At 39.7% G+C, this 13,514-nt stretch overlaps 1 protein-coding gene across 3 annotated transcripts in view; it reads right to left on the bottom strand.

Moving 5' to 3' along the window:
- The window catches only part of TIAM2 (TIAM Rac1 associated GEF 2), a 104,673-nt gene that overhangs the window by 13,047 nt on the left and 78,112 nt on the right, over positions 1-13,514 (bottom strand). For all 3 annotated transcript variants that reach the window (XM_077813233.1, XM_077813234.1, XM_077813235.1), the window contains 6 exons: positions 9,968-10,147; positions 7,926-7,994; positions 7,419-7,544; positions 4,877-4,985; positions 3,986-4,165; positions 2,065-2,183 (listed from right to left, as the gene is read on the bottom strand). In XM_077813233.1, the coding sequence (XP_077669359.1) occupies positions 2,065-2,183; positions 3,986-4,165; positions 4,877-4,985; positions 7,419-7,544; positions 7,926-7,994; positions 9,968-10,147 (783 nt within the window). The remainder of the gene's footprint in view (positions 1-2,064; positions 2,184-3,985; positions 4,166-4,876; positions 4,986-7,418; positions 7,545-7,925; positions 7,995-9,967; positions 10,148-13,514) is intronic.

Genomic DNA, 13,514 nt, shown 5'->3' with positions numbered 1-13,514 from the left:
TATGTTATAAAAAATAAGTGCAATTAATTTCTTGATTAACAATCATCAACCACAAATGTTAACGCGTGCAGGCTGATAAATAAAAAGTATGCCTGTGTTTAATGTTATTTGTATATAGCCATGGCTCAATGCAACCATATATACACATCCCAACTGAGCCGTGGTTGTGTAAACAGCAATATATTTTAAAAAATACTGCCCATAAAAATAATAGCACACAAGTTATGGAAGCTGGGTGATTTGCCTCTTAGAGCTTATTTTTGCTACTAACACTTAAGCTGAAGAATGTTATGTCTGACTTGAAGTTCTGTCATTGAGATACAGCCAAGTGTGACGTTCCTTTATCATCCCTTTCATTTCTGTAGACTAATCAATGTATAAGAAGACCCTTTCACTGACTAAATTAGAACATGACTGGTTGTCTTAGGCTTTCTTTCTTTTGAGCAGTTCTTTCTCGCTTCCAGAACAGAAACAATTTGGCTCTTACCAGGATGAAACTTAAAACAATGAAATAGTAGCTGTCACACCTTTAAGGATCAAGCTAAATGGGTGATCCACTTATACATCTTTGACCACAAATGGCTAAATCTAGTGAGCTTGCTGGCCCAGTTCTGGGAGACACTAGAGAACATGATCCATTATGCTTCCGCTAGTTTTCTTTTTTAATATTGTAATAAAATAACCAATTTGATTAGAGGGGTGATACACACACATTTTACTTGGATGCACATTCATATCCAGAACTCAGATCAGAGCAAATAATTCTGAGATATTAGTAACAAAAAAGCCCTTCCTGGATGGTAGGAGTCTCTCACACCAGAGAACACATTACAAATATTAATAGACAAAAATAGCCTCTTCCACAGCTGGTGTATATTGGGACTGCTCAACTGAAGTCAGCAGAACTATGACAGTTCATACTAGCAGATGCACTGGCCCGTAATACCGACTAATTTTTTTTGTGCTTATAAACAGCCGTGTATGTATCAACACTAGATGAATCCAGAATGATGTTAGTAATGGGCATTATAATGAATCCCGCTAGAATCTTTTTGATGAAAAAAGATTCCATTTTCTGAAATCTAAGCACTCATGCATAAAATGTGACCTCAAGCCTTGGGATGTGGATAATCTACAGCAGTGATTCCCAACCAGGGAACCAACATGTACCCCTGGGGGTATGCAGAGGTCCTTCCGGGGTTACATCAACTCATCTATTTGCCTAGTTTTACAACAGGCTACATAAAAAGCACTAGTGAAGTCAGTACAAACTAAAATTTCATACAATGACTTGTTTATACTGCTCTATACACTGTACACTGAAATACAAGTACAATATTTATATTTCACTTGATTTATTTTATAATTATATGGTAAAAATGAGAAAGTAAGCAATTTTTCAGTACTAGTGTGCTGTGACGCTTTGTGGTTTTATGTCTGATTTTGAAAGCAAGTAGTTTTTAAGAGAGGCGAAACTTGGTGGTACACAAGACAAATAAGACTCCTGAAAGGGCACAGAAGTCTGGAAAGGTTGAGAGCCGCTGATTTTCACTGTTTTCTTGCTGTGAGTTACAGTGGCTGTCTGCGCCCATCGGCCCTTCATGACAGACCAAGAGAAGGTTCTGGCAGTACTTCGTGTAAACATGACAGTACCTGCTGAGGTCTTATCTATATGAACAGTTTATTTGCAGCATGGGGTATAAGTCTACCTTGCACTTGCCTGCTGTGCACAAAGTATCTGGGCGGAGCCTGTTGATGCGCACTAAAAGTTCCCCAGTGCACTCTGAAACAAGACAAGATATTTTAGTGCACATCAGTAGGGTCCACAGGGACACTGAGTGTGCGGGTAGGGTATTGTGAGGTAGATTTACACCCCAACTTGCCATGCACTGTTTGTATAGACAAGCTCTTTGAGAAGGAAATTTGATGGGAGACACAAAACTGAGCACCCTGAACTCTGAATTAAGATCCTCTTCATGACTTCAATAAGACTTAAGTAGATACAGTATCTTACAGGACTTCATCTGAAGTGTGAATAATATATGTTCCATTCTTTCTCTTTACCTCCTTCTCTGTTCCACTCTGATCTGCAACCAGCTGGTCAAACACAGTTCCATAGTCCTCATATATCTTCTGCATCTCATTGATGTGACTGGCTACTTTTTCCATTGCCTTCAGTGCTTCTGAAGTTTTTAAACAAATCCACCATTTAACAGACAAATAATTCAGTTTCATTTTTAAGCGCATGCTTTTTTTTTTTTATTAAAGCCTAGGAGAGATTTTTACTCAGGGTTGAAAGTATTCAAGGTCCCAAGCCAGAATGGTCCATGACCAACAATAATTATGACTAGATCAGTACTTTACTTAGTAAATATGGGCTCCACACTTGTGGATAAGCATATTCAAAGAGCTTCTTAGCTAGTGTTTTAAATCCCTCAAAAGACTGAAATAAATATTTTAGTAAAAAAGCTACAAAGTATATAAAACTTCAGCCGGTAGTAAATATAGCTGTGGTTGTGGCACCATTAATATAAACAAGAATCAATGAATAAGGTCATTAGGAGCTTCAGTGTGACTACAGCCACACTAAAATAAGCTGTTTGCATGAGTTTTACTGTTAAAAAAAAGCGGGGGGAGGGGAGTTTGGCTCAGCGCAGGAAGACTTGGGGAAATACAGTAGCCAACCACACAGGCTCCTTGCATGTTGTATCTTGGGGAAACATTCATGAGGTTAAATTCTATAGACCAGCTTTAAAATTAAAAAAAAAATCTTACTACTACAAGAGAGGTGTTGAATTTCAGCTGGATTTATATATAAAGGGGTCAGAAGAGGTGAGGTTTGCTTCCCCACACCCTGCCAACTGTTAACTGAGTATTCCTTTCATATTTTGGTGTCAAGTTTATTCCACCAGCAACTCATCTCAAGATTGGTTTTGATGCAGAAAAGCTATTTTCTTCTTTAAGAGTTTCCCCAGCTCTTGGGGTTTATGGCACAGCTTCACATTTGACTCTTTATAATATATATATATATATATATATAAAAGTGATCAGGGTTGCTGACACCTGTATTTACTTGGCATCTATTCTGAATCCTCCAGTAAAGGTTCTAGCCAGCTCTATTTGAAGTCAAAGGAAAGTTTTGCCATTCGCACCATATTATCTGGGCATACCTGATAAGCCTGTTGCTTTGATGTTAGCCTCAGATTTCTCACCTACAATAGATTTTTGCTCAGTCTGTATGTTGTGAAATGAAAAAAATTAACCCATAAAACGTTTCCTCGAAAGGCTGATCCCTCAGATGCTGAGTGCTTTCAAGTTCCACTGAAATAATTTAAAATCCAAATAAAGGATCAAATGGGAGTTTTTCTTGGGTGAGAGAGGGAGGACTAGGTCCTAGACAATAATAACCCCTACTTCATTTTCTCTTGTGCTTAAACAGGTGGTCTTTTCCTTTCTAAATGGGAAGATTGCAAACCTCTGAAGTCATAAATCCATCTCTACTAAAATGAGAGTTATGGGCAATTTTCTCTCACTGATTTGGCTGAGTTTTTTTAACATATTTTGACAGTGAATAATAACCACAAGATGGAGCTTTCTTCACCATTTCCTAGCTTTAAAAAAAAAAAAAAAAAGCAAGCACACTGAGTTGTCTTGATTGTGTTTCAAGAATAATACAGAGTGGGAAGCTTGGTCCCAACCATCATGGCAGCTCTTGGTCATACCCATTTTTTCAAAGACATCCATACACTCCAACATCTAGTAGGATTTTTCCGGGAAACAACGGAAAGCAGCTTGCTCTTAATCACTTTTTTTTTTTTTTTTTTAAAGGAGAGAAAGGAAAGTAAGTATTATTCTCTCTAGGATTTGAGACGACTTTCCAATAACACAGAAATTCTGCTGGTGTGTAACAGTTGTACCATTTTGATAAGGCTTGAAACTAAACTGAAACTCCCTTTAGTCTCCATAGAAGAATGAAGATCGAGACCTGTCAGATGATAATGCTCCTCACTCTCATTATCTGTCAGGGACACCAGTTCCTTCAGGAGCAAGGGGTACTTCAGCACTCTCTGGACAGGCTTGATGAGGTACGACTCCAGCGTAGAAGAATGCTGTTTCGTGGGGTTCCGTGCATCCAGAAAGGCCTTAAAAGCTTTATCTGTTTTGGCTAAATGTAGAAAGGAGACCTGGTCAGTTCAATGTAGAAGTCATAGAAGCTAATTGAAGAACAGAAGAACACGTTTCCATTTTTTTTTTATAAAGGCACTTTTCATATGCATTTCAAACACTGCTTTATGCAGAAAATGAATAATTAATCGTGGGTTTTAATAGCATAATAATTACAAGTAATGTTACAGAACTGACAGCTGCTGAGTGAGCATCTCCTGGGCATAACTCTCTCAATGTACCATAAACTTGGCCTGCTCCAAAACAACCAAACACCAAGATCTCAGTGTGAAAGAACTAATTTAACACTTCCATCTCAACGTGCACTTAGTTCTCTGCAGCTTTGACTGACACAAACCCTCATATGTTGCGCACACACATACACCCAAAAATAGATCTCAAAGCTGCTGGTTTTTTAAGTGTGAACTGAATCTGTAGATAGCACAGCCTTATGGAAAGAGCTTCTGTTGCTATTCAAGCTATTCTGAAGGTGTTACAAAAGAAAACTTCTCCTATTATTTTCTCAGATCATGATTACATTTCAGTACAAGGACAGATCACAGATATTCATGTAAAAAGACCTCCCACTTCTCCTTTTTTAATATTAGGATTCTCCTGGGGCACAAACCTCAAATTGATAGAACTAGTTATAGTGATTTATTTGAAGTTAAAGTCATGCAAATGAATTATATCAATCAAAAAAATGAATTACCTCGCTCAAGGACTTTCTGAACTTTTATGTGGTTTGCACAGAACCCACTGTACAGTTTGAAGTGGTCAGCATAATATAGGAAAGAACCACCAAGTGAAAAAAGCAGTTTCTGAAACCAAGATAATCAACATATTTATTTATTAAAATCTTAATTAAGGCTCTGCAATGATTTAAATAGTTTATATTGTGGCCCCATTTCCAAGCTAAGGAAGCTTCTGTTCTGAACCATGCTGGCAAGGATATATTCTCTAGATATAACCATAAACCTAATTTAACAACTGGAATCACTGCATACCAGAACATTAAAGTGTGGCTCCACTGTGAAAAGCCAGATAGTCTTGTTAGATTCTGTATTTGTTTTGTTTCAAAGGTTTTCCTATAAATATGCTCAGTTTACAACTGAAAAAGGTGGTTGAAATGGATTTTTCCAAAGGGTAGGTGTTTGAAAAGCAAGTGTACCCTCTCTGACATATGGCTGTATAAATGAGAGGGTTCTAGTAGAATATGGAGCCTTTTGACTTTAGGTTATATATTCAAATCCAATGGGTAAAAGTTGTTCCCATTTGACAATTACTCAGTGGCCTATGGTAAATGATTGGATGGTTTCAGCCAGTTCTCTGTGGACATCACCAAAACAACCACTTCATCTGGCTGTCAGTCTCAGCGTCAGCAATGAGACCAAGCATTGCAAGGGTTTGGGCACTGACTCTCCCCTCATTCGTCCCTCCAGGTCAGGATTAAAGGTGTGACAAGGGACCAGCGGTGTCCAAGATAGAGAACTTCAGTCTCCGGTGCTATCAAAATGACATGTTCCATGAACATTGAATTCACTTTTTAAAAAAGAAAAATTAAGAACTTCTTTAAGAAATTGAGCTTTCCCTATTTATTATGTATCTTTGGGAAATAAGCTAATGAAATGCATACAAGCTAAAGATTAATACTGTAATTAGTGCCACTTCATAGAGCAATCCAAGAAAAAACAAATCAGTAGTTATAATAAAATTCTAGTGTTTCTCCATTACTCATTACATCTCCATACCTCCTGTCTTCTACACAAAGAAAATCACAGCTAGCATGAGCCTGTCAATTGAAAAGTGTGAAGAGGCAGTTTTCCTGCACTTATAAAAATAATTCCCTGTACTCCTCCACTCTCCCTGCCCCAGGTATGTGTGGGTCAGCTACACCAATTACTTCATCTTTGATTCCTTTCTCTGCCAACAGCGTCATGTTGCAGCATGAGTCTGCAAAAATAAATTGGTTTTGCTGTGTCTGCTGCTTAACAACAGCATATTTTATAAATGGAGCTTCACACAGACACAATGGGATTCCATTCCTGTACTTGCATATGCAAACACATGCAATCATTTGCTCTTCAAAAACCCTGTTTACCCCACTGGAAAGGTATTAGGAAGTTTACTTTACACTGACAATATTGCTTCTTGCACAAGGTTTAATAACTGGTCATGCTGTTGAATACACTTAGTTTACCCTTCAATGACTATATTATATAGTTTTATCCTACTACATGGCTGCAATGGGATAGGGAGAAGGTTGGGCAACCATGTGATGGAGCTTATGGTGTTGGGAAGAATATGAGTGACTGTATGGGTGAAAAGAAAGTAGGGGCTGATGCCAGAAGAAGGTATAAAAAAAATTCTGATGATTTTCAAGCCTGTTAACATTTTTTCCAAAAGGTGGTAATTCCTGGGTGCTTTTGTGTTTCTTTTTTTGGATGAAGGTAAGCTTGGGAAGGACTGCGAGTCCTGGAGACTACCAGGGCAGGAGAGATATCTTATTAGAAAGCAATCCACAGAATGACAGAGTAAAAAAGTAGGAGCCATTAAAAGAGGTGGGAAGGGGACAAACCAAAAAAAGTAACAAAACTTTAAAAATAGCCTTTTTACCCAAAATTTCTTTAGTAAAAGTCAATGCGTATCTGGGAGACACAGCAGAACTGTCCCCTACTTCCATAACACCGCAGTCATGGGATAGGAGCCACCTCTTGTGGGTGGTGAATGAGTGGTGCTACTAAGGCATACTGAAGAACCATACAGTGGGCCATATTCTGCCTTCACTTACTCTCAACGGGCCCTGGATGTGAGAGAACTCCCATTGACTATAGTTGGGGTTATTTGTATCATGTAGCTGGTGAATTAGGCACCATCACTTCAATGGATTGCAGGGGGCATAATGCAGGGCAGAATTTGGCCAAGCGATAATGACCTTGCTATAAGAGAACACAGCACCTTTAAGCATTATGTGTTTATAGAATACTGAACATCTAAATCTGTACTTGTTTCCAATGGCACATCATGCATCATGGAAAAGAGAAGAACTAAAATGCAAAGTAGGCCTTTATTTTTCATTTCTGAATTCAGTCAGTGCTCAAATATGTATTTGCAATAAAAAGCAAAGCTTTTAAAACATAAAAAAACCTGCTATATGGAGAGAAAGAGAAGAGAGAGAGAAAATAAACCTAAATACCAGAACTCTGCACAAACTTCCAGACACATTACAATTTGTTAAAAGACCACATGTTTACCCGAAACTGGGATGGGGTTTCCAGTGTGTTAAAATCTGAGGAGGAAGAAATTCCATCTTCCAGGGTCTCCAAAAACACCTTCTGGAAATTTAACATTTCTGGCAGACTGCCAAACAATGACTCCATCTGTGTGAAAATCAGACATGACAGACATGAAGTGTCCAACTTTACTGGATGCCATGAGGAGACAATCCACTAAAGAGGAGCTATAAACAAAGGGATGCCACAGGTCAATGATTTTTTGTTTTCTTAATAATGTTGGCATTGACTCCACAAAGAAAAAAAGTGGCTAAAAAATACCAAAGTATTTTTTAGAAACATTTTAGTCAGGAGAACAATTACCATTACAAAAGATGTAACTAATGTGCTAAATAGAAAAACACAATAGCGTATGCTCTATTGGTATGTTTGTTGTTTGCTTTTTCTGTCATGTTCGCCCAAGTGTCAAGTGATTTTGGAAAGAATAAAAAAGAACGAAGAAAACATCTTTTTTAACCATTGCCTCACCTCATCTTGGGTAAGGAAGGTCTCATTTTGAAGGGGTTCCAAGTATAACTCAAAAAGGCAGCTCAAATCCTGCAAGAAACAAAGAATTTGCTCAGCTTTATATAACAATTCAAAACCGTACTGCATTTGAGAGCTGTGTATAAAAATCACGTTCAAGAAGAAAACTGAGAAACAATTCACTTTTTTGCAATACTAAAAACTATTTTTAGTTTAGATGCAAACTAATCGGAACCTAACACTGTAGCTTTATCAGTCTTATAGCACCAAACTGCACAGTGTAACAAAGAAATGTTTTAGTGCAGAGAGGTATACAAATATTACAGAAGATGGTTTTATGAAGAACACAAATATTGAAATACATGAACAACATCAAGGTTCATAAGCATGCAGGTTGGGTGAACAATAGCAGTAACAAGTCCATTAAACACTAGTATTAACAATCAAAATGATGTGTAGTGTTTTTAAATCTTATTACACATTAAGGTGCTTTGTTATTTTTTCAGGGCAACATGATTAAAGGGCTTTTCCAGTCATTTCTTCACAGACTTGAAGCTGTTTTGGAAGACTTATTATGTCATATCAAAGTGTGATGGCTGCCTCGTGGGTCAATGCAGTAGGGCTTTGTGACCCTGAGAAAAGAAGTGGCAGAATTTCTTACAGAGAGAGGACAGAATGTGCGTCTTCTTGAGAGCCCTGCACCAAAATGTTATGACTTGCCTGATCTGCGATGTTTGGCAGCTATTACAACACACCTCAATGACCTCCATATTAAACCACAAGATAAAAAGAATCTGAATTGTCATCCTTGAAGCTATCTGAATTTTGGGGGATCAAGATGAAACTATCTGATTACCAAATGCCTGCACATAGTTTAGGTCATGTTCCCATGTCCAAGTAGGTACAATGCTTGCTTTGTATCATAAGTGGATGCATCCAAATATCTAAGGGCACACTCTGAGTCTTGATTAAAGTGAAAAGGAGTACTTGTGGCACCTTAGAGAACTAACACATTTATTTGAGCATAAGCTTTTGTTAACTGTAGCTGTAGCTCACAAAAGCTTATGCTCAAATAAATTTGTTAGTCTCTAAGGTGCCACAAGTCCTCCTTTTCTTTTTGTGGATACAGACTAACATGGCTGTTACTCTGAAACCTTGATTAAAGTGGTCTCTATACAAGAAAGAGCAGCTGGACTTCTTCAGGGATCCATTTTATGTAGATATACCTAGTTTGCTCGAGGAAGCATAGCTGGAGATAATTGAGATTTCTAAAGCAAATACATTGGGAACCTTCCCTCCTAGACTTCCACATGCATGTTGATTCCAGCAAATACCTATACCTAATAGCATATATTTTGAGATCAAGTGTTAGGTTGGCAGTACTTCGGATTGTGAACAGGCTTCTTCCTTGATGAAAGTTAACAAATCCAAGCTTCACATAAGACTTTTAATTGAAGTTTCTCCTTTTGGAATTCAGACAATTAGCTTGGGTCTAATTAAAGAGCCAGGCATTCAAAAAAAGCATGGCCTTATTTACTAATTGAACAAATTATTATTACTAGAAACAGCTGAAATTGTGCATTATGTCTCCCTGGCTGCGGACTCAAAAATAATTGCCAATTATTGACCAATTCATTAGTTTCCATGGTAAAAGACATTCTTCGTAATCAGAAGAGCTAATCTTTAAAAATATGTGAAAGCTTAAATTCTGGAGAAGTATGGAAAAATCCACTGGATGACCTGATAGGATGATCTCAATCCTCAGATATTGCAGATGCCCTCTACCCATGAATTTCCACTCCCCTGGATATAGGAATACATCTCAAATTGCCCAGGGATCTGAAATCTTAGGGCCTGGACCTGCAGCCTTTACTCACAAAAGGTAAGTCCATTGAAGGTGATGTGAATGCTCATGTGAGTAAGCTCAGGCCCTTTTAATGGTCAGCTCACACACAGATAAGCCTGAAAATGTACAAGTATAGTATGCAAACCATTGTAGAGCTCAACAGGAAGCATATAGCTAAACAGAAGGCTTTTTCTATTACCTTGACATATGATTTCTCAGTGTCCATAAGTTCTTGGATGACCTTTCTCAACCTATCTGCATCAGACAGGGCTCGTCCCAGTGGTCTCAGGGGTGGATCTTGGCTGTCCTTTTGTCCTTCCATGCCGTTTGCCTGGACTTCAGGAAATTTCTGACACAATGTAGTAATTTGTTCGGTGCTCTGTTGGATTAAAAGAAGTAGACGCATTTGAAAACAAAGGACACAAAATGTAGGTGCAGCCTTTTTAGAACTTAATATAGGAAAGGGGATTCACAGATTCATGTTTCCTCCTGTTCTAAATTCACTGGGCCATATCAGACCATTGATTTTTTAAGCATAACTCCCTATTGCTTTGAAGGCATAATACAGCATAAAAGAAAACAATAAATGGCATAATGTGGTCCTTTACAAGAAAAATTGTTTCACAGATCAAAACAATAACATTTGCAATTTTCTAGTGATTTGAGCCAACATTTTTTGTACTGACTTCCATGGATGTTTAACACATACAGGAAATACAAGATCATGCTCAATCTGCAACATCTATTTTGATACTAAGTATTGTCTGAAGTTACTTTCTGTATGATCTATTTCTCCTCTTTTTTGCCACATTTACTCCAGGAAGATAGGAACAGAAAATAAAATGTTCTTTACCTTTCTTTTTACTCGTTTTTATTTATTATCTGTTTCAGATTATTGACTTTCAATAAGACATGAGCTTCTTAGTGTCAAAGTCACTTTTGAAAATGGGACTTAGGAACCTAAATCATGTAGGGGTGTTTGAAAATTTTAACCATAGTAAAAAAAGGAGAAAACAGTTTCTCAAGCAGGATGAGAGGTGGAGATGAAACAAAAAGGGTAATGAATCCTAGAAGAAAACAGGAGAATACCTCCTGACAATGCAAGACTGTTTCCCAGTATACCCCAGAGTGTTTAGTCTAGCACAGTTTTAAATTACACAAGCAATACGATTTCCAACACTCCTATATGTCTGAGTACAACTTTATACCATGAGCAGCACTGAAGTATCTGACAGGTTTCAGAGTAGCAGTCGTGTTAGTCTGTATTCACAAAAAGAAAAGGAGTACTTGTGGCACCTTCGAGACTAACAAATTTATTTGAGCATAAGCTTTCGTGAGCTACAGCTCACTTCATCAGATGCATCTGTTCCTGTATATACCTATATGTACACTGTACCTGCAGTGTCTAATACTAATATTGGATTGTCACAAAATGTTGTGCCATATCTTATATTCTATTTAGGAGACCAAGCCATAAATGAAATCAGCTGCACACATGTGAGAGTCCATATACAAATGTTTCCTTCATGGTTCTGAACTAAGGTGCTGATTCAGCAAAGCAGTCAGTGCAATATACAGCAGCCCTTAGGCTGCTCTAAATTACTTCAAAAGTCATTTCAGATGGCCAAAAATTAGGAAAGCTTAAAGGTGGCTCCTTTCCACTCCCTTTCCTTCTCAACTATTCTGAGTCCAAACTCAGCACAGCACAGCCTTTAGTCCAGAATATGGAGCTGGGTGACCTAAGCGATAATGTCAGGCTAAAATCTGAAACAGGAACTACAAAGGCTTGCCATGTTATGGTGTCATCCAATGGAGAAATAACAGAAGTTCTGATGTTTAGGGAAGTAGCTCGTAAACCAGGGAAGGGAAACTTTTTGGCCTGAGAGCCGCATCGGGTTTTGGAAATTGTATGGAGGGCTGGTTAGGGGAGGCTGTGCCTCCCCAAACAGCCAGGCGTGGCCTGACCCCTGCCCCTTATTCCCCCCCCTCTTCTCGCCCTCTGACGGCCCCCTCTCGGGACTCCTGCCCCATCCAACCCCTCCATTCCCTGATGGCCCCCCCCAGGACCGCTGCCCCATCCACCCCCCCGCTCCCTGTCCCCAACCACCCCCAGAACCCCCACCCCTGATGGCCCCCCCAGGATCCCATCCAATCCTTCCTCTGATTCCTGACTGCCTCTCCCCGGACTCCTGCCCCATCCAACCATCCCTTCCTCCCTGTCCCCTGACCGCCCCAAGAACCCTCACCCCTGACTTCCCCCCGCCACCCCATCCAACCCCTCCTCTCATTCCTGACTGCCTCCCCCCGGACCCTTGCCCCATCCAACCACCCCTTCTCCCTGTCCCCTGACCGACCCCAGAACCCCCACCCCGACTTCCCCCCGCCACCCCATCCAACCCCTCCTCTCATTCCTGACTGCCCCCCTGGGACTCCTGCCCCCATTCAACCCCCGTTCCCTGCCTCTGACCGCCCCAACCCCTATCCAAACCCCTGCCCCTTGATCACCCCTCCCAAACTCCGCTGCCCTCTATCCAATCCCCCTGCTCCCTGCCCCCTTACCACGCTGCCTGGAGCACGGGTGGCTGGCGGTGCTACACATGGAGCCAGCCATGCCACCGTGCAGCACAGAGCACCGGCTCAGGCTGGGCTCTGCAGCTGCACTGTCCCAGGAGCTCACAACCCCACCCCCCAGAGCATTGCGCCAGCGGTGCAGTGAGGTGAGCCCGCAGGGGAGGAGCCGGCGGCTAGCCTTCCAGGCCAGATGCTCTGCCACATTTCCTATAACAATTAGGCGACATGCATCATATAATGACACCATAAATTACAGCATAAAATCCCAATCAATTATTCGACAAAATAAATATGCATTCCTAACATCCAGATAAGTGGATATAATTTTTTAAAACGTCAAACAATATCAACGCAGGACTTTCCAGTCCCTGGCTTTAAATGGCTATTATTCCCACACAATGCTTACAGTACCTTGCAACACTAATGCATGCAAGCATCTACTCCACAGTCCCTGTGTAATGACAGCTCTCAGGACTGCGGAATCTAGTTAAGGGCCATATTTACAGCACAAAATAGGATTTGACAAAATACAGTATACATTGAATGGCATCCGTTGAGATTACAGCTTTGTCTTGCTGAAATTTGTCAAAAATCACACTTAACTCTGTGGCATTAAAAATAGCAGGTTTTGAAATAATTATTCTTTGCACTTAGCAAATCATGGTTTTATTTTAAGAATCTTTACAAGAAGATGAATTTCCAAAACACTTGAGTTTTATCTCCTTTGTTTCTGATGTCAGACAGTTTGACATCTGTGTCATAATGACTTAGACTTCAGGCGAAATACAGCTCAAGGTGTGTGTGGGCAGCTGTGATTGACATCCATGGGAGTGCAACCATTGATCAAGAATACTAGGTAGCCTATTGAAGGCTATAAGCAAAGCACAGTATTACTCTGTAAGAAAAAATATGTAAAAATTATATACATATTATAGAAAGATGCACTTGAACAATAATGTTGAATGCGTCATCTTCTGTAAGTGCCTGAAAGGGGTGTGGGATGTCACAGCATTATTTGGAGGCATTTTGCAGGACCATGAGCTTTGGAGAACTGAGCTTTCCCACCCTCTTCCTGACTAAATTCTTGTTGTATCTCATGCATTTCTTTTATTAAAATGCCAGGGCAGTTTTCATTAAAGCAAGTCTAGTCCTCAAATGTTGAAGTGCATGCCCCC

This window comes from Eretmochelys imbricata, chromosome 3, assembly GCF_965152235.1.
Source record: "Eretmochelys imbricata isolate rEreImb1 chromosome 3, rEreImb1.hap1, whole genome shotgun sequence".
Taxonomy (NCBI): Eukaryota; Metazoa; Chordata; order Testudines; family Cheloniidae; genus Eretmochelys; species Eretmochelys imbricata.
Note: the sequence above shows the minus strand (reverse complement) of the source record. Positions and strands in the feature narration are given on the sequence as shown.